The sequence below is a fragment of the Amblyraja radiata genome, chromosome 6 (genome assembly GCF_010909765.2).
Source record: "Amblyraja radiata isolate CabotCenter1 chromosome 6, sAmbRad1.1.pri, whole genome shotgun sequence".
In the NCBI taxonomy this organism is placed as follows: domain Eukaryota; kingdom Metazoa; phylum Chordata; class Chondrichthyes; order Rajiformes; family Rajidae; genus Amblyraja; species Amblyraja radiata.
The window spans coordinates 91,963,114-91,985,493 of NC_045961.1; the positions used below are offsets into that span (position 1 = coordinate 91,963,114).

Consider the following 22,380-nt stretch of genomic DNA (forward strand, 5'->3'; position numbering starts at 1 on the left):
TGTTGTTGTTGTTGATGTACACAGATAAAAAACTATGAATGAAAGGTATATATCTTTGCATCATCTCTCTACGCGCTCTTTTTAAGGAACAAAAGATTGTGGCTAATTGCTCAGTTCTTTCAAAGAACATGCAAATGGTGTTCTCCACTTTTGTTGTAAGATTCTGTGACACTAACCAAAGGTAGACAAAAAGCTAGAGAAACTCAGTGGGCGAGGCAGCATCTATGGAGCGAAGGAATAGGTGACGTTTCGGGTCGAGACGTCACCCGATGAGTTTCTCCAGCATTTTTGTCTACCTTCGATTTTTCCAGCATCTGTAGTTCTTTCTTAAATGTGGCACTAACCAAAGTCACTTAGTATTGAAGCAGACTGCTGTGTGACTGCATTATCACTCATTAAACAGCTTAGTGAATAAAAGATAAAGGTTGCTTCTGCTTTAATGGGGCCAAACGTAGAGAATCCAAAGGACGCAGCATTTCTTAGGCAGCAACGATTACTCTCCACTTTCTTCCTGCTACGCAGATTTGGATCAAGTCCAAAGTCCTTAATGGTTTTGAAATGCTGAGTGGCATTGAACATGTGTAGACAGCTTCGATAGAGTGGTCAAGAAGGCTTATTCTATGCTTGCTTTCATGGGTTGGGGCATTGAGTATATCAGTTAGGAAGACACTATGAAACTTATAGGACTTTGGTTAGGCTGTATTTGAGGTATATTTACTAATCCTTTCACTGCTAATAGACACAAAATGCTGGAGTAACTCAGCGGGTCAGGCAGCATTCCGGGAGAAAAGCAAAAGGTGACGTTTTGGGTCGAGACCCTTCTTTAGTTTGAGAGTCAGGGGAAAGGGAAACGAGAGATACAAAAGGTACAGAAGGAGAAATGAATGAAAGATATGGAAAAAAGCAATGATGATTAAGGAAAGGTGGAACCCACAAGTTACTCTAGCTTTTTGTGTCTATCTTCGATTTAAACCAGCATCTGCAGTTCCTTCCTACACATTTTGAGGTATTGCCTGCAGTTTTGATCGCCGCATTACAGAAAGTATGTGGCGGCTGTTGAAGGGGGTGCATAGGAGGTTTATTAGAATGATGCCTGGATTCGGAAGTATTAGCTACAGAGAGAGGTTGCACTGTTTTCTCTGCAATGCTGGAGGTTGTGGGGGGTGACCTGATAGAAGTTTGTAAAATGATGAGAGGCACAGACAAGTTGACTGTCAGAATGTTATTTCCCAGGTTTGAAAAACCAAATCGAGTCATAGAGTGATACAGCAGGGAAACAAGCCCTTTGGCCCAACTTGCCCACACCGGCCAACAGTGTCCCAGCTGCACCAGTATTTGCCTGCCTGTATTTGGTCCATATCCCTCCAAACATGGTCTTACCATGTACCTGTCTAACTGTTTCTTAAATGTTAAATACTAGAGGCCATAACTTTAAGCTGAGAAGAGCAAATGTTAAAGGAGATGTGCAGGATAAATATTTTATTCAGATGGTGATGAGTGCATGGATAACACTCCCATGGGTGGTGGTTGAGGCAGATTGACAGTAGCCTTTGAGAGACTTTTGAATAAGCACCTGGATATGGAGGGATATGGATTATGAGCACACAGATAAGAGTTGATCTTGGCATAGTGTTCAGTACAGACGTTGTGGGCTGAAGGGCCTGTTCTTGCGATGCACTGTTCCATGTACTATGTGTCAGCCCAGGTATATCAGTGGTCCACAGGGAGGAGAGGGTCAACGGGGGCAGAGGTTAACATTTGATGAGGTATTTTTCGCTGCACTGAGTCCTCTTCACTTCAGATTCAGATTCAACTTTAATTGTCATTGTCAGTGTACAGTACAGAGACAACAAAATGCAGTTAGCATCTCCCTGGAAGAGCGACATAGAATATGATTTCAATAAATAAATCTATTCACATGCATACATGCATTCAGCCCTCTCACCCTGCACAGGTCCCTCACAACAAATAAATCATTGAAAGGTAAAATCAAGCAAACCTTTATTTATTCATCTAAAAATCTCACGATTTCTACTGATTTCTTCCATCTGGCACCGTTCCCATTCATTGCAAATTGCAATGATTCTGTTAAATCCTGTTGAACGAATCCAAACCACAAACCTTCATCCAACACAAAATATACTTGCAACTCGTGATTAAATAATAAATCCCTAAAATGACATGTATGCTTCAGACCAACTGTGAGGGCACATGGTGGGAAGGTTTTAATTTTTCTGAGAGAACCAATTAAAAAAAAAATAGGAGCTGATAATTTTAAATGGGGTGAAGGTGTTCCAGGGGGGTGATTGTGATAATGTCTGTAGTGTCGAAGGGAATGTTCTCTGCTCTCAAGAGGGCCTGTGTTTAGGATTAGTCCCAATGTAAAAAAAAACTGAAGCTCAGAAAAAAAAATTTAAACGGGATTAATTTAATGGAAGGCATCACCTCAGGTTGCCATTAAAAGCTGACCTGATGCAAAATGGAATTAGATGACCATTTGAAGAAGAAAACTATCAAAGGCTTCTGCTAAATAGGATTAATGGTTCAGACTCCAGTATGGATCTGGTCTTGGCATGCTCACCGTACACTGAGTGGTGATTATGTGGTGATGTTGGGACGACAGATGGCACAATGGTCTAAGTGTTCGGCTGGCGACCGGAAGGTAGCCGGTTCGAATCCCGCTTGGAGTGCATACTGTCGTTGTGTCCTTGGGCAAGACACTTCACCCACCTTTGCCTGTGTGTGAATGTGTGTGAGTGATTGGTGGTGGTCGGAGGGGCCGTAGGCGCAGATTGGCAGCCACGCTTCCGTCAGTCTGCCCCAGGGCAGCTGTGGCTACAGAAGTAGCTTACCACCACCGAGTGTGACTGAGGAGTGAATGAATAATGCGATGTAAAGCGCCTTGAGTATTAGAAAGGCGCTATATAAATCCCATCCATTATTATTATTATTATTATTATTATTATTATTATTATTATGTGTTTGTTACTTCAGTGTTTGATGTGCATTATCAAATGTTTCTTCCGTACAAAAATGTTGTAAACTTTAGTTTATTGTCACGTACAGTGAAAAGCTTTCTTTGTTGCGTGCTATCCAGTCAGCAGAGAAACTGTACATGATTACAATTAAGCTGACCACAGTGCACAGATACAGGATAACGGGAATAACGTTTAATGCAAGATAAAGTCCAGTAAAATCAGATTAAAGATAGTCCGAGGGTCTCCAAGGAGGTAGATGTTAGCTCAGGACCGCTCTCTAATTGGTGATAGAATGATTCAGTTGCCTGATAACAGCTGGGAAGAAACTGCCCCTGAATCTGGAGCTGTGCGTTTTCACACTTCTGTACCTTTTGCCTGAGGGGAGAGAGGAGAAGAGGGAGTGAGACTCGTCCTTGATTATGCTGCTGGCCCATGTGCGAGTTTTACAAGAGGTTTAATTGCCATTAGTTGCTAATTCATTTGAGCGTATTGATTTTGTTTTTGTATTATTTTTAGGTAAGATAATCCACCATTCTTATTTAGAAAGAGCACTGTGTTAATGGCAACTGTTGAACCTCACTGTATCTTTGAGTCCATTGTAGCGGTGCCTGCTAGTGCACGCAGATATCGAACCCGCCGTTCGGAATCCGTGGTCACGTGACTCGGGAGGGGTTGTTGTTTTAGCGCGGTTTTTCCTTTGCACGCGTCAGTTCAGCGCTGACCACCGATGTGGCCAGACGTGTCTGTTAAACCTGTATGCTGCAACTTGAACTTTCGAATAAAGCATTGTTGAAAACTCCAGGAGTCGTTTATCAGACCACTAAACCATCATTGATTCGATGGGCCTGTTGTCAGAACCATTCAATGTATTTTTGGATGTTTTGTCATTGTGGTCAGACCATGTGAAATTGTTGGTGATATTTCCACCGGGGAACTTGAGGATCGTGACATCACCTCCCAATGTTACAGAGTGTGGTCTGTACTACACCCCACTTCCTGAAGCCAATAATTAGTTCCCTCATTTTTCTGGCAGTGAGGGAATGATTATTGTCTGGGCACCGTGCTATTAAACTCTCCATCTCCTTCCTATACTCTGATTCGTAATTGCCCAAGACCCAGCCCACAATGGTGGTGTCATCTTCAATTGTGTACGTGGAGCTGGAACAGAATCATCCCACCACAACCAGAGAGCAGTGCTGAACTACTATCTGCATCATTGTTGACCCTCAGACTATCCTTTGATCGGACTTTGCTGGCTTAACCTTGCACTAAACGTTATTCTCTTATCATGTAATCTATACATGGTAAATGGCTCGATTGTAATCATGTATTGTCTTTCTGCTGATTGGATAGCACGCAACAAAAGCTTCTCACTGTACCTCGGTACATGTGACAATCAACTAGACTAAACTGAAACTGAATTTGACCGCACTGTTGTGATGGTATAGGGAGTATTGTAAAGGGCTGAGGACGCGGCCTAGTGGAGCACCGGTGTTAAGAACTATCGCGGAGGATGTGTTGTCACTGATCCTTATTAACAACGGTCTATGGATCAGGAAATAATCCAATTTCGGAGGGGGTTGCTGAGGCCTAGGTCCAGGAGTCAGAGGTTATGGGGAGAAGGCAGGGGAATGGGGTTAGGAGGAAGAGATTGATCACCCATGGTGGATGGGCCAGATCCCATGACAGGATGGACGTCATTCAGGCACGCAAAATCATTTTCCATTGGCATCAGGATGTTTGATGTCGCCTTAAAGCAGCTGGGAAGCGCAGACTGGAGTAGGGTAGCGTTAAAGATGTGCCAAATATTCCTGTCAGCTGCTCCGCACTGTTCCTGAGGACATGGCCGGGACTCCACCTGGGCCAGTCGCTTTGTGCAGCTTCACTCTCAGGATGTGTAATGGTGACTGTGGATACAGATGCAAAAGATTGAAAGCACATACCACCAAAGTGAACAACCAGCTTCTTTCCCTGCTGTACTTGGATGCATCTCTCATTTGCTGAGGATATATTTCCGATCTTCCAGTCTACCTCGTTGTGGCTCTTTTTTTAATTTGCACTTTCTCTGTAGCTGTAACACAATCTTCTCCATTCTGTTTCCTTTCTCTTTTGCACATCACAATAATAAATCAATACCAATGTTCCCACAAACTACACCGCGTAATTTTTAAATGTTGTCGATAAGCAGAATACGAAATATAATATCTGCAAACACAAATGATTTCCGTTTGTCATATTTTCTGCTCATCATTTGGAAATATCACCAAAACATCGTAAGAGGCAAACATGTTTCTTACCAATAAGATCTAGTTGTATTTCTGTTCCAAAACTGCTTTAAATTGTTCATGACCAATAGTTGTAAATAGGTCGGGTGGCACGGTGGTGCAGTGGTAGAGCTACTGCCTTACAGCGCCAGAGACCCGGGTTTGATCCTGACTACGGGTGCTGTCTGTACGGAGTTTATACTTTCTCCCCGTGACTCCAGTGGGTTTTCTCTCAGATCTTCGGTTTCCTCCCACACTCCAAAGACATACAGGTTTGTAAGTTAATTGGAGAGAAGGGAAAGGCGACGTTTCGGGTCGAGACCCTTCTCGGGTCGAGAGTCTGAAGAAGGGTCTCGACCCAAAACGTCGCTTATTCCTTCTCTGCATGGATGCTGCTTCACCCGCTGAATTTCTCCAGCATTTTTTGTCTACCTTCGATTGTTCCAGCATCTGCAGTTCTTTCTTAAACATTGTAAGTTAATTGGCTTGGTGCATATGTAAAATTATCCCTAGTGTGTGTAGGGTAGTGTTAATGTGCGGGGATCGCTGGTCGGTGAAGACTCGGTGGGCTGAAGGGCCTGTTTCTACGCTGTATCTCTAAAACTAAAACTATAAACTAAGTTCAATAAAGAAAAGTTTTATCTGTCTTGCTAAATATTGAAATAAAGTACCTTGCGTCACTCTGCACTAGAATCATCCTAAACAGCACCAGCAGTCAGTCATACGATGCAGTAATTGTTAAAACCAGTCCTTGCAATCGGTTTTTGTACCTTTTCTGTTTTCTGCATTGCACTGCTTCAAGTATCTAAAAGAGCATTCAGATGAAGTAATTGAAAACCCATCCAAGTGTTCCATTAGCGCTGAGCTGAGTGCCTACGCTTATTAAAAAAAAAACTTGTTTTGATATGAGAATAAGGGAGGTTTTCCTGCAACAATGCGTTGTATTGGCGTTTACAGGCACTGGATTGTCTTCAAACAATCAAGAGATCCTCCAGGTCTTATGGAGTCATTTTAAGGAGAAGAAAGGCATGGAGGTGTTCAGAATCGTATTCTAGTATGTAACGAACAGGCTGTTGAGGGCTTGTCTGTCACTCGAGGGGATTGGGGAAGTAGCAAAAGGCCGATATTAGATCTGTCCAGGGATTGGCAAGCCGGCGCAGATTTTATGCCATGAGCATTTTGGGAGGCTGATCAGAAGAGTATGTGAATACTTGGAATCCGTGGAGGACGTTGGCATGGAGAAGAGGCACAGCTCCTTTGAACACGACTTCTGTGAAACTGCAGGGTTGTGTGGAGTCGTGCTTTATGACTGCAGTCTTGAGCACAGCTCCTGAGAGAAATGAATTCAGACCTTATCTCAGGAATAGCATAGCGGAAAAATAGTTACCTTGTATTATTTATTCGGTTTTGTAACGGAACCTCGAAGCTTTGGAAAATACGTTGCATTGATCTCTACAAATCTACAAATGGATGCTTGGCTTCCTGGCTCCGAGATGACAATCCGTGAGGGTTCGTGACAAAACGTCCTCCACGATAATTACCTACAACAGTGCCCAGCAAGGATGAGTTCTCTCAGCCCCTTGCTATATTCCCTATACCCTCGTGACTATGCTGCCAAATTCTGCTCTAACTCCATTTACAAGTTTACTGAATGCCTCGCTGTACTGGGCCAGACCTCGAACAATAACAAGATGCAGCATAGGAAAGTGAGAGTTTAGTAAATATGGTGTCAAGCCAACACTCTCTTCCTCAAAGTGGGTTGCACGGTGGCACAGCGGTAGAGTTGCAGAGCTTATAGCGCCAGAGAGCGGGGTTCGATCCCGACGACGGCTGCTGTCTGTGTGGCGTTTGTACGTCCTCCCCCTGACCTGAGTGGGTTTTCCCCGAGAACTTGGGTTTCCTCCCACACTCCAAAGACGTACAGGTTTGTAGGTTAATTGGCTTGCTATCGAATGTAAATTGTCCCTAGTGTGTGTAAGATAGTGTAATGTACGGATTCGGTGGGCCGAAGGGCCTGTTTCCGCGCTGTATCACTAAACCTAAATCAGCAAGATGAAGGAGCTTGTTGTTTACCTCAGAAAATGAGGTGATTGATGAACAGCACATGCCCAAATCTGCATCAACGGTGCTAAAGTGGAGAAGGTATCCATAGTAGAGTTATTGCCATAGTATAGTATAGTTATGTATTGTATGTGTAGGAAGGAACTGCAGATGTTGGTTTATGCCAAAGATAGACACAAAATAACTCAGCAGGTCAGGCAGCATCTCTGGAGAAAACAAAGACATGAGATTTCGGATGGAGACCCTTCTTCAGACTGAGAGCCTGGGGAGAGGGAAACTAGAGGTATGAAATGGTACAAAGAACAAATGGGTGAAAGATATGAAAAGAACAAATCAAAGCCAACAACGATGCTCAGGGAAAGGTGGAGCCCACAATGATCCATTGTTGGCTGTGGAAAAGGCGATAATGAGTATATACAAACTGTGAACCTAAGCCGATCGACAGTGTGAAATGAGTAGGACAACTAGAGTGGGGGAGGGATGGCGAGAGAGGGTTACTTGAAATTAGAGAAATCAATATTCATACCCTAGTCCCTTTAGAAGCTGGCTTTGATTTGTTCTTTTTCATACCTTTCATTCATTTGTTCTTTGTACATTTTCATATATCTCGTTTCCCTCTCCCCTGACTGTCTGGAGAAGGGTCTCGATGCAAAACGTCACCTATTCCATTTCTCTAGAGGTGCTGCCTGTCCCACTGAGTTACTCCATCATTTTATGTATAGCATGGTTTGACTGGATAGCACACTAACTGGTTAGCACACTATTGCAACCAAGCCATCCTATCGCAAGCAGTGAGCAGTCTACCTCATCGGGAACTCCTGGACTATCTTTGATCGGACGTTAATGGCTTTACCTTGCACTAAACATCATTCCCTTATCATAATAATAATAATAATATTTTGTTTATAGGGACAGTGCATATTAATTAACATTTGCATGTAAAAATATGCGAGATTGTAGCCAATCAGTAGCTAATTTCCGTCTCTAGTCCCAGGCAAAGGTAGGTGAAGTGTCTTGCCCAAGGACACAACGACAGTACACACTCCAAGCAGGATTCGAACCGGCCACCTTCAGGCTGCCAGCCGAACACTTAGCCCATTGTGCCATCTGTCGTCTGTACACGTATCTGTACACTGTGAATGGCTCGATTGTAATTGTGTATTGTCTTTCCGCTGGCTGGTTAGCACGCAGGTTTGGTCTCCTAATCTGAGGAAAGACATTCTTGCCATAGAGGGAGTACAGAGAAGGTTCACCAGACTGATTCCTGGGATGTCAGGACTTTCATATGAAGAAAGACTGGATAGACTCGGCTTGTACTCGCTAGAATTTAGAAGATTGAGGGGGGATCTTATAGAAACGTACAAAATTCTTAAGGGGTTTGACAGGCTAGATGCAGGAAGATTGTTCCCGATGTTGGGGAAGTCCAGGACAAGGGGGTCACAGTTTAAGGATAATGGGGAAATCCTTTAGGACCTAGATGAGAAAAGCATTTTTCACACAGAGAGTGGTGAATCTCTGGAACTCCCTGCCACAGAAGGTAGTTGAGGCCAGTTCATTGGCTATATTTAAGAGGGAGTTAGATGTGGCTTGTGGCTAAAGGGATCAGGGGGTATGGAGAGAAGGCAGGTACGGGATACTGAGTTGGATGATCAGCCATGATCATATTGAATGGCGGTGCAGGCTCGAAGGGCCGAATGGTCTACTCCTGCACCTATTTTCTATGTTTCTATGTTTCTAAAAGCATTGCACTGTACCTTGGCACACATGACAATAACCTAAACTGAACTGTATGTAGACAATAATGAAGCCATACTAACACTAATTCTGTTCACCTGATCCAATCGTGGCTGTAATATTTCCTGCAGGAATCTTGTTTGGTGAGTGCGTGTTTTATAACTGATGTTTCCTTTATTGGTTCACAGAAAAGCTAAATGCCTATCAGCACGAGTTCCATGCGTTGAGGGAGCGTCTTCGTGTGGCTGAGCACCGAACGTTACAGCGTTCCTCTGAGCTAAATGCTGTGCTGGAGCAGTTCAAACGCATCGTGGCTTCGTCAAACGGCAGCAAAGAGGCTCTGAACAATTTCTCGGGTAAGTCCGTATCGCATCTGGCCCGGACCTGAATAAAAGTGAAATTACATTAGATAGATTGCTGTCATTAAAGGCTTGATGTTCAAAGCCGATTAAATTAAGCTTCAACACGTTGCTTTTATTGCTGGATTAAGATGGACTTGAATGTACTCCCCTTCACTAATCCTCCATGTAACATATTGCCCAACATTGAGAGTCATGCTTCACAACCTTTGCTAAAGACGTTCCTCGACTGCCTGCAAGTGTGTGGGAGGAGTCTTGAATATTTGCCATGTTGAATGACTTGACACGCTTGGGGCAAGGAGATGCTTGCCCTTTGATTTTATGCTTCACAAAGAATTGAGTTATTCTTTGCTCTGGGTTCAGCTGAGTTTCACTAAACTGAGCAGAAAGAGCCGGTTTATGCTGTCACAAGTCCATGGTACCCAGCTCGTGCGAATTATCATGTGTCCATTGTGTGCTCATCAGTTCGGTGTTGAAAGGGTCAAGGGGACAGCAATAAAGTCTTATTGGTAAAGTGAGGAAAGGAGATAATGCAACAAGGAGAAGGAAATAGAGAAAAATAAGAGTTCTGGGCCAGGGTTGGGAAATCTTAACTGAGGTTCAGCTTGCAACGTATTGGGCAGACCTACCATTGTCATTAGAGTTCAGTTTAGTTTGTTGTGTTGCGTGCTAACCAGTCAGCGGAATGACAATACACGATTACAATCGAGCCATCCACAGTGTACAGATACATGATAAAGGGCATAATGTGAATAGTGTTTAGTGCAAGGTAAAGTCCGATCAAAGATAGTCCAAGGGTCTCCAATGACAATAACCATCCTTGATAAACGTGCAAAACCGTTTTCTTCTGAAACATAGAAACATAGAAAATAGGTGCAGGAGTAGGCCATTCGGCCCTTCGAGCCTGCACCGCCATTCAATATGATCATGGCTGATCATCCAACTCAGTATCCTAGTCTGGGTTTAGAGAGAACTATTTGGTGACATGCCTTCCATTTTAAATGGCTGCTCACTCATGGATGGGAATTAAAATATCATTGCTTGATTTTAATTATCTATGAGATCCTCAGGCTATGGAGTGTACAGGTTCTGCTATTTTATAGCCTCCCTGGGAACGGAAGTAATTCAATTGTGGTTCCTTTTTTTTTGAGGAATTTGGTTCTTGGTTCCTCTACTATGGGTAAAGGACTGTGTGTCTATCCTATTTATTCCACTCATGATCTTATGAAGTAGAATTGTTTTTTTCTCTAAAGGGTCTCGTGTCTTTGGAGCTCTCTTCCTCAAAGGGGGGGATGAAGCAGCACATTGAATAGTCATACGTAGAGTCAGGAAAATTGTGGGTAAGCAAGGGGATAAAATTATTAGAGACGAGGAACTGCAGATGCTGGTGTATATTTAAAAAGACACAAAGTGCTGGAGCAACTCAGCGGTCAGGCAGCATCTCTGGAGGACATGGAGAGGTTTGGGTCAGGAGCCTTCTTCAAACATTAGCGTGGGTAGACAGGAATAACGAGCAAAGTTCAACCATCAAGAAAGGTGAAAGCATTACATTATGCAGTGCCTTGCAGAATGGTGTCATGTATTGAAGTGTAGTTTAGTTAGACCTACCAATATATGAATTAGGAGCAGGAGTTGGTTACTCTGCCCCTTAAGCCTGTTCTGCCATTCAATAACATCATGGTTGGTCCAATTGTAACCTTTACTCTTTACCCCTGCCTAACCCATACAAATGTTGGAAGAAGGGTCCTGACCCAAAACGTCACCTCTCCATATTCTCCAGGGATGCTGATCGACCCGCAGAGTTGCTCCAGCACTTTGTGTCTTCTTTTTGTAAACCAACACCTGCAGTTCATTGTGTTGCTGATCAATTTACTCCTTGCTTACCCGCAATTCCTTTGACCACACCTTATGAATATTCAGTGTTCTGCTTCATCCACCATATGAGGAAGAGAACTCCAATGATTTGAAACCTTTAAGAGAAAAAAAAAATCAACTTCATACGATCATGAGAGTCAAAAAGATACTGAAGAAGGGTCTCGACCCGAAACGTCACCCATTCCTTCTCTCCAGAGATGTTGACTGTCCTGAGGGGAAACATTTTCACACAGAGGGTGATGGGTATACGGAACAAGCTGCCAGAAGATGTAGTTGAAACACTATAACATCATTTAAAATACATTTGGACAAGTACATGGATAAGAAAAGTTAAGAGGGGTATGGCCAAACATGGGCAGGTGTGACCAGTATGGATGGTGCACCTTGGTGGGCATGAAGGGCCTGTTCCGGTGCACTAAGACTCCAATCTGACTTAATTTCAAAGAATGGCTCCTAGTTCTAGATTTTTCCAAATGGGAATACATCCTCTCCATATTCACTGTGCCAATGCCCTTTATGGGTCTTGGAGAAATTTGGTAGTCAATTTGCACACAGCTGCAACATAAATAATGACCAGACAATCTATGTCGCAAAATTTGATTGAGCGATAATGGGCAGTTCTTTGAAATGGCATGTGGTTCCAGTCGCCCTATTACAGGAAGGATGTGGAGGTTTGGAGAGGGTGCAGAAGAGGTTTACCAGAATGCTGCATGGATTAGAGGGTGATATCTATTGAATTGAATATTGAATATTTATTACATGTCATTTGAACCTCAGTGAGGCTCAAACGAAACTTAGTTTCCACAGCCATACAAACAGAGACAATTCCTACTAGACACACACACAATTCAATTTACACAAACATCCATCACAGTGAATCTCCTCCTCACTGTGATGGAAGGCAAAGTCTTTTCTCTCCCCTGCACCATTTTTCTCCCGATGTTTTCTCCCGAAGCCCCAGGCGGGCGTTGGTAAGTCCCACGGCCATTTTAGGCCGCGCCGGGCGATGTACGGCCCCGCTCCAGGTCTAAAAGTCACAAAGTTGGAGCCCCCGGTCGGTGTTGTAATGTCCCGCGGCCATTGAAGCCGCGCCGGGCGATGTACGGCCCTGCACCGGGGTCGTTCCAACCCCGCGACACGGGCGGGAGAAGTCCAAAGAGGTTGGACAAACTTGGGCTGTTTCCTCGGGAAAGCCAGAGGTTGAGCAGGGACGTGACAGAAGTATGAGCAGCATTTATCGGGTGGACGATCAGAGGTTTGTTGCCATGGTGGAAATGTCAAAGGCTAGAAAGCATATCCTTAAGGCAAGAAGGACAGAGTTTAAAGGAGATGTGCAGGGCTAGTTTGTTTTTTTTTGCACAGAGGCTGGTGGGTGCCTGGAACAGTGGTGGTGGTGGCGGAGGCAAGTACAATAGTGACATTTGAGACTTTCAGATAGGCGCATGGATATGCAGGGAATGGAGTGATATGGATCATGTGTAGACAGATGACAAGTTTATCATGGCATCATGTTCAGCATAGATAATGTGGGTCAAATAACATGTTCCTGCACTGTACATTGATATTCTATGTTCCAATACCCATTAATGCTGCCTATGGAGTTGTAGCTGTCAGTATAAACAATACATACAATCTACACCAATGTATTTCCCACAATTTTTCACTCTTTCTCTGTTATCTAGAGGCTGCATATGACTTTTTCCTGCTGGGTAGATGAAAGATAATCAAAAATTGCATATTTTCACATTTGATATACAAAACAAAGTGCTCAGAATGTTGATTAATTTTTATGTTATGTGGCTTTGGAAATGGGAGCATGTATATATTTGTGTCTTATTTTTTCATGTTTACTTTTTATTTGTTTCAATTTTTTTTGTCGTAATTTAGGCGAAACGACCTTTGTAAAGCAGCACAAGATATATTTATCCTCATGTAAATGAACGTTCTTGTCAATCTTTTTCAGATGACGCCAAAAAAATACTGAAGGATTTGACCAACAGAAATGCTCTACAAGTACCAAATATTTACCACCACATGCCCCACTTGCTTAACAATGAGGAGAGCCTCCAACCTGCTGTGCAAGTTGGCCTCGGTAGAACTGGTGGTGAGTTACCAGTATGGTTGTGTCTCTTGTGTGAATCGGAAGAGGGAGGAGCAGAAGTATTTTAAATAGGTTTACATTAATGCCTAATTAATGTTGGCTGGCACTCAGGTGCCCATTTTACACAGTTTAGTTTAGTTTAGAGAGATACAGCACAGAAATAGGCCCTTCATCCCACTGAGAACAGTGATCCCCGCAAACTAACACTATCCCACACACACTAGGGACAACTTACATTTTTTATCAAAGCCAATTAGCCTACAGAGCTGTACGTCTTTGGAGTGCGAGAGGAAACTGGAGTACCCGGAGAAAACCCACACAGGTCATGGGGAGAATATACAAACTCCATACATACAAGCACCTGTGAGGGCAGGTGACATTTTGGGTTGGGACTGGAGAAAGGTCCTGATGTGAAACATCACCCTCCTTTTTCTCCAGAGATGCTGCCTGACCCGCTGACTGAAGAAAGGTCCCGACCCGAAACGTCACCCATCCTTTTTCTCCTGACCCACTGCTTGATCCGCTGAGTTATTCCAACATTCTGTGTCTATCTTTTCACATTTTACTTCATTTGATTATCTTACTGATGTTCCATTTTGGAACATATGACATAAAATCCTCTTAACAGTCTGAAGAAAGGTTTTGGTCCGAAATGTTGCCTATTTCCTTCGCTCCATAGATGCTGCTGCACCCGCTGAGTTTCTCCAGCATTTTTGTCTACCTTCAATTTTCCAGCATCTGCAGTTCCTTCTTAAACAAATAGATTTTATTACAATTAGTACTGTTCCTCACAAGCTGAAAGTGGTCAATAGCTCAGTATGAATGTCATTACTATCTCAGTGTGGAAATACTACACAATCTAAATCACAAGGGGTCTTTTTTAATGCCCAATAAAATTAAGTTAATTTTCCCCTTGCTGAAAAACTCCAAGAAATGTTGATAAACATCAGTTATTTTTACTGTTCTTCACATGTGCAACCTCTATTGTGTATGTTACATTTGCTGCTCAATTTAGTCTTTGTGATACGCCAGTGTGAGAGAACATGCCAATAGGACATGAACCAAATTCATCAGTGTCTACACTTCAGGTTGTAAAGGAACAAACCATTTGGCCCATCTTGTACATGCTGAAATCCATTTTCCACTTCAGCCTCCTCACATCCCCTCTTGGTTTACCTTTCAACATAATCTTCATTCCTCTCTGCTAAGCCTGGATTTGTACAATTTGCCAGAAATAAAGTCATAGAGTGATACAGCGTGGAAACAGGCCCTTCAGCCCAACTTGCCCACACCAGCCAACATGTCCCAGTGACACTAGTTCCACCTCCCCATGTTTGGCACATATCCCTCCAAACCTGTCCTATCCATGAACCTGTCAAACTGTTTCTTAAACATTGGGATAGTCCCTGCCTCAACTACCTCCTCTGGCAGCTTGTTCCATGGACCCACCATGCTGTGAGTAAAAATGTTACCCCTCAGATTCCTATTAAAAAAATGTCCCCTTCAACTTAAATCTATGTCCTCTGGTCCTCGATTCACCTACTTTGGGCAAGTAACTCTATGCATTTACCAGATCTATTCCTCTCATGATTTTATACACCTCTATAAGATCACCATCCTCCTCCTGTGCTCTCAGCCTCTCCTTATAGCTCTCCTTATAGCTCAGACCATCTAGTCCTGGCAACATCAAATGTATCAAAGGAGTACACCTTTGACCACTCCATTGGAGCAAGCTCCATGCTCTCACCACTCTCTGAGGAATGACGTTTCCCCTGAATGAATTTATTAATGATTGTCTTCAGCGTGTGAGTTGTGATCTTTTCCAATTTGATTCACAAAGCAAAAATTATGTAAATTTCTAAACCAAGTCTTCCAGCAGCTATATCATTACCAACGCACAAGAGATCTTAAGGGATTTGATTTAATAAGCCCCTGGCAGTGATGATAGCTGAAACAATTGCTATCTCCAACCTTGACAAGATGCAATTGTCACAGTTTGCCCCGCCCCCCAACTTCCACTCCATTTATAATTATCTGTTATCCTCTTCAAAACTGCAGCCTTATCTCTTCTTATTTGCATTTGCTCGTCCAGGAGACTTATTATATGCAATAGAAAATTGGGCCATGATCAGGAATAAGACCAGGATATATTACATAAAATTATGACTTTAATTTTTCTGTGTACCAAAACTATTTGAACATAAATTCATCAGATTTGGTGTATAGTTTAGCTGAGCTGATAATGGTGGGGAAAGTGAGAGAAGCTATTCTCCTTGTATTGACATGGAATGAAAGATCTGCATGTGTGTAATGCCTTTCAACGCTTCCCAAACTCGTTTGCAACCATTGAAGTATTCGGAGAATTGATGTTCAGTGGTTGTTGTCACACAGCTGGGAAGAGTGGTCATTTTTTGTAATGTAGGAAATGCAGCCAAATTGAACGCAGCATGTTCCCACATATGGTAAAGTGATAGACACAAAAGTGACAGACACAAAAGACCCGAAACGTCACACATTCCTTCTCTCCAGAGATGCTGCCTGTCCCGCTGAGTTACTCCAGCATTTTGTGTCTATCTTCGGTTTAAACCCGCATATGCAGTTCCTTCCTACGCATGGTAAAGTGGTGGTGGGAAGAGAATCCTATAAAGTGAGGTTGATTGAGCAATTAACTAGTGGCCAGGGCAATAGGGATAACCTTGTTGCTACTCTTGATGAGCAGAGGGAGGTAATGGTCTGAGTTCATAGTTCCCCAAAAGTGGCTTCATAGATGGATGGTGAAAAAGGTGGTTTATATAAATGGAAGTGAGACCCTGGACACGTTTTCACTTGGGGGACTGATCCAATGGTATAAAATGTAGAAAAGAACTGCAGATGCTGGCATGTACCAAAGATAGACACAAAGTGCTGGAGTAACTCAGCGGGTCAGGCAGCATCTCTGGAGAAAAAGGATGGGTAACATTTCAGGTCGGGATCCTTCTAAAGAGTCTGAAGAAGAGTCTCAACCTGAAACGTAACCCATCCATTTTCTCCAAAGATGCTGCCTGACGCGTTGAGATACTCCTGCACCTTGTGTCTATCTCCAATCGTAAAAAAAGTGGGAAAGAAGGCCAGGATGGACATCGCGGGCTGAAGAGCCTTGTGTACGACACCCTGACTGCTGGGTGACAAGTTCTCATCCATCTAACAATGCCCACTTCTCTTCGGACTGCACTGCGGTTACCCAAAATGTTTTGTTAAATCTTTGCAAAACCCGCGACTGTCTGAGCCTGACAGCAAAGTGTCCGGAGCCTTTATTATTAACTGTGGTCACCAATTTTGTCCAATTATGTAATAAAAAAGAGATTATGCCGGAAGAAAAGCTGGTCAGGCAGCATCTATGCAGAGAGAAACCAGGCAACATTTTGGGTGTAGGACTGAGAAACAAGTGGCCTAGGTAGCTGGTAACCTTCCCCAATCTCCCCAGTCACCTAGATTGATGTATTTCTCCCTTACTCAATTCTGATTCAGACCTGAAGCATTGACTGTGTTTTTTCTCCACTGATGCTGCCTGAGCTGCTCAGTTTTTTCAGCAGTTTCTGGCTTTCAGATTTCAATTGAATTGAATACTTTATTGTCAAACGTGACAAACATAGAAACATACAAAATAGGTGCAGGAGGAGGCCATTCGGCCCTTCGAGCCAGCACCGCCATTCATTGTGATCATGGCTGATCGTCCCCTATCAATAACCCGTGCCTGCCTTCTCCCCATATCCCTTGACTCCACTAGCCCCTAGAGCTCTATCTAACTCTCTTGTAAATCCATCCAGTGACTTGGCCTCCATTGCCCTCTGTGGCAGGGAATTCCATAAATTCACAACTCTCTGGGTGAAAAAGTTTTTTCTCACCTCAGTCTTAAATGCCCTCCCCTTTATTTTAGCCACAGTTAAATTCTTGCTTGCATACTCAAGGTTCTGTATGCAATATTCGCCACATACAGGGCGCTCACAAAGATACAAAGTATCCCGTGCCTGGCCCACTCTTGTTCTCCCCTCGCCTCTCCCATGGCGGTTCCCCACACTGTGTCCTCCTTTGTTCTCTACCCCCCGCTCCCTCCCTGCTGTATCCTGTTTTTTGCATTAGGTCCTCATTAACTAACAACGTGTGTTTTTTTTTTCCTTTTTGGCCTTCTAGTGTCCTTGGTATTGGGAATTCCAACCGTGAAGAGAAAAGTTAAGTCTTACCTTGCGGAGACTCTTCATTCACTGATAGATAAGCTGTCTCCTGAGGAGAAGTTGGATTGTGTAATAGTGGTGTTTATAGGCGAGGTAGGTATACAACTTGCTTGCTACTCCGTCTTTGCATCTTACTTCAAATAATCCACTTCACCCATTTGTTAGTCTGAAGAAGGGTTTCGGTCCAAAACGTTGCCCTATTTCCTTCAATCCATAAATGCTGCTGCACCCGTTGAGTTTCTCCAGCATTTCTGTCTACCTTCACCCATTTGTTAAATGTTTTTAACCACAAGAGCAGACGTGCAAAGGAAACCACTTCTCTGATTTTTATTTTTAGTTGTTGCGTTATTAATGGTTGCATTTTATCCCATTTCAGATACTTAGTTCTGCTAAAAGGGGTTGGACAGGCTTGATGCAGGAAGATTGTTCCCGATGTTGGGGAGGTCCAGAACAAGGGGTCACAGTTTAAGGATATGGGGAATTCCTTTAGGACCGAGATGAGGAAAACATTTTTCACACAGAGAGTGGTGAATCTCTGGAATTCTCTGCCACAGAAGGTAGTTGAGGCCAGTTAATTGGCTATATTTAAGAGGGAGTTAGATGTGGCCCTTGTGGGGAAAGGGATCAGGGGGTATGGAGAGAAGGCAGGTACAGGATACTGAGTTGAATGATCAGCCATGATCATATTGAATGGCGGTGCAGGCTCGAAGGGCCGAATGGCCTACTCCTGCACTATTTTCTATGTTTCTAAAAAGGTCCAGGACTTGAAATGTTAACTTGTGAATTTCATTTCACTGCACATCTCGTATATGTATGTGACGAATAAACTTGACTTGACTTGTTTTGTTCCCTCTCAGATGAGTGATTTTCCACCAGTTTCTGCTTGCACTGACTGAAGTCAAAACACCTAGTTGTCCTGTGCATACATACCAACACAGATAGCACAATGTTCAGATGCTCAATAACTAAATATCTTTGCAGATTTTTCATTCCTGTGGGTTCTTAAATTGATTTTTTTTAAATTAAAAAATGAAAAGTAGGGATCTATAGATTTTATTTATACATTTTGAAAACGGTGCCATTCACAGAGATTTAAAGAATGCAGATAAAGTTTGGAAGAAATCTTTAGACTTTAGAGATTAGAGATATAGGACCTTCGGCCCACTGAATCCGCGCCGACCAGCGATCACCCTGTACGCTAATAAGGTGGATGAGTTGAATGTGCAGATAGCTATTAATGACTATGATATGGTTGGGATCACGGAGACATGGCTCCAGGGTGACCAAGGCTGGGAGCTGAACATCCAGGGATATTTAATATTCAGGAGGGATAGACAGAAAGGGAAAGGAGGTGGGGTAGCGTTGCTGGTTAGAGAGCAGATTAACGCAATAGAAAGGAAGGACATTAGCTTGGAGGATGTGGAATCGATATGGGTAGAGCTGCAAAACACTAAGGGGCAGAAAACGCTAGTGGGAGTTGTGTACAGGCCACCTAACAGTAGTAGCGGAGTTGGAGATGGCATCAAACAGGAAATTAGTAATGCGTGCAACAAAGGTAAAACAGTTATAATGGGTGACTTCAATCTACATATAGATTGGGTGAATCAAATTGGCAAGGGTGCTGAGGAAGAGGATTTCTTGGAATGTATGCGGGATAGTTTTCTAAACCAACATGTAGAGGAACCAACGAGAGAGCAGGCTATTCTAGATTGGGTATTGAGTAATGAGGAAGGGTTAGTTAGCAGTCTTGTTGTGCGTGGCCCCTTGGGCAAGAGTGACCATAATATGGTTGAGTTCTTCATTAGGATGGAGAGTGACATTGTTAATTCAGAAACAAGGGTCCTGAACTTAAAGAAAGGTAACTTTGAGGGTATGAGACGTGAATTGGCCAAGATAGACTGGCAATTGATTCTTAATGGGTTGACGGTGGGTATGCAATGGAAGGCATTTAAAGACTGCATGGATGAACTACAACAATTGTTCATCCCAGTTTGGCAAAAAAATAAATCAGGGAAGGTAGTGCATCCGTGGATAACAAGGGAAATCAGGGATAGTATCAAAACAAAAGATGAAGCGTACAAATTAGCCAGAAAAAGCAGCCTACCAGAGGACTGGGAGAAATTCAGAGTCCAGCAGAGGAGGACAAAGGGCTTAATTAGGAAAGGGAAAATAGATTATGAAAGAAAACTGGCAGGGAACATAAAAACTGACTGCAAAAGCTTTTATAGATATGTGAAGAGAAAAAGATTAGTTAAAACAAATGTAGGTCCCTTACAGTCAGAAACAGGTGAATTGATCATGGGGAACAAGGACATGGCAGACCAATTGAATAACTACTTTGGTTCTGTCTTCACTAAGGAAGACATAAATAATCTGCCGGAAATAGCAGGGGACCGGGGGTCAAATGAGATGGGGGAACTGAGTGAAATCCAGGTTAGCCGGGAAGTGGTGTTAGGTAAATTGAATGGATTAAAGGCCAATAAATCCCCAGGGCCAGATAGGCTGCATCCCAGAGTACTTAAGGAAGTAGCCCCAGAAATAGTGGATGCATTAGTGATAATTTTTCAAAACTCTTTAGATTCTGGAGTAGTTCCTGAGGATTGAAGGGTAGCTAATGTAACCCCACTTTTTATGTCTGACGAATCTTATAGAATTTTTCGAGGATGTAACTAGTAGAGTGGATAAGGGAGAACCAGTGGATGTGTTATATCTGGACTTTCAGAAGGCTTTCGACAAGGTCCCACATAAGAGATTAGTATACAAACTTAAAGCACACTTTATTGGGGGTTCAGTATTGATGTGGATAGAGAACTGGCTAGCAGACAGGAAGCAAAGAGTAGGAGTAAACGGGTCCTTTTCACAATGGCAGGCAGTGACTAGTGGGGTACCGCAAGGCTCAGTGCTGGGACCCCAGCTATTTACGATATATATTAATGATTTGGACGAGGGAATTGAATGCAACATCTCCAAGTTTGCGGATGACACGAAGCTGGGGGGCAGTGTTAGCTGTGTGGAGGATGCTAGGAGGCTGCAAGGTGACTTGGATAGGCTGGGTGAGTGGGCAAATGCATGGCAGATGCAGTATAATGTGGATAAATGTGAGGTTATCCACTTTGGTGGCAAAAACAGGAAAGTAGACAATTATCTGAATGGTGGCCGAATAGGAAAGGGGGAGATGCAACGAGACCTGGGTGTCATGGTGCACCAGTCATTAAAAGTAGGCATGCAGGTGCAGCAGGCATGTGAAGAAGGCGAATGGTATGTTAGCATTCATAGCCAAAGGATTTGAGTATAGGAGCAGGGAGGTTCTACTGCAGTTGTACAGGGTCTTGGTGAGACCACACCTGGAGTATTGCGTACAGTTTTGGTCTGCTAATCTGAGGAAAGACATTCTTGCCATAGAGGGAGTACAGAGAAGGTTCACCAGACTGATTCCTGGGATGTCAGGACTTTCATATGAAGAAAGACTGGATAGACTCGGTTTGTACTCGCTAAAATTTAGAAGATTGAGGGGGGATCTTATAGAAACTTACAAAATTCTTAAGGGGTTGGACTGGCTAGATGCAGGAAGATTGTTCCCAATGTTGGGGAAGTCCAGAACAAGGGGTCACAGTTTAAGGATAAGGGGGAAATCTTTTAGGACCGAGATGAGGAAAACATTTTTCACACAGAGAGTGGTGAATCTCTGGAATTCTCTGCCACAGAAGGTAGTTGAGGCCAGTTCATTGGCTATATTTAAGATGGAGTTAGATGTGGCCCTTGTGGCTAAAGGGATCAGGGGGTATGGAGAGAAGGCAGGTACAGGATACTGAGTTGGATGATCATCCATGATCATATTGAATGGCGGTGCAGGCTCGAAGGGCCAAATGGCCTACTCCTGCACCTGTTTTCTATGTTTCTATGTTTCTAACACTATCCTACACACAATATGGACCATTTTTACTGACGCCCATTAACCTACAAACCTGCTTGTCTTTGGAATGTGTGAGGAAACCAGAGCATCCAGAGGAAACCCACGCGGTCACCGGGAGAACGTACAAAATCCTTGCAGACATCACCGTAGTCACGATCGAACCCAGGTCTACCATTGTGTCACTGTGCCGCCTTGACTGACCTCTACCTTGCAGAGGTTAGGCGTCAGTTCCAGGATTCCTCTGTGTATTTACTTATTGATCATGACCCCACCAACAAACACCAGGCCACATCGGTGGGCGGCGCGACTCACGGCGCAGCGGCCTCTGCAGTCCGTCTGTCTTTTTATTATTTTTTGTCTCGTTTGAATGTAGTTTTTACTATTTATTTTTTTTGTGTATGTGTGTGGGTATGTGTGTGGGGGGCGGGGGGTGGGGGAAACTTTAAAAATCTATCCCTGCATGGAGAACCTGACCTTTTCTCTGTCGGGTCTCCGTTGTCATTGGGGCCTAGCACCGTGGAGCGGCCTCCAGCAGGAACGACCTGGGGCTCCAGTCGCGGAGACTGCGGACCTACTCACCATCGCGGAGCTGGCCGAGTTCGGAGCGGGTGGAGCTGTGGTGGCGCTCGGCTGTGACCCGACCCCCAGGGATTCGGAGGCTCCAACCGCAGGTCTGGCAGACAGGAACACCGGGAGCCGCGGGTCCCTGCTGGGAGACCGCTTTTCGGGGCTTCCGCAACGGCGACTTCACCCGCCCGAGTTGTGGGGTTGAAGATTACCTGGAGCGGGGCCTTACATCATCGCCTCGCGCGGCTTGGAATGGCTGCGGGACTTTGCTAGCACCCAGCCGGGGGCTCCAACAACAAGACCCGGAGCACGGCCTT

At 43.8% G+C, this 22,380-nt stretch overlaps 1 protein-coding gene across 1 annotated transcript in view; it reads left to right on the forward strand.

Moving 5' to 3' along the window:
• The window catches only part of mgat4a (alpha-1,3-mannosyl-glycoprotein 4-beta-N-acetylglucosaminyltransferase A), a 273,579-nt gene that overhangs the window by 144,491 nt on the left and 106,708 nt on the right, over positions 1-22,380 (forward strand). The window contains exons 2-4 of the mRNA XM_033023224.1: positions 9,226-9,393; positions 13,235-13,375; positions 17,543-17,676. Of these exons, the coding sequence (XP_032879115.1) occupies positions 9,226-9,393; positions 13,235-13,375; positions 17,543-17,676 (443 nt within the window). The remainder of the gene's footprint in view (positions 1-9,225; positions 9,394-13,234; positions 13,376-17,542; positions 17,677-22,380) is intronic.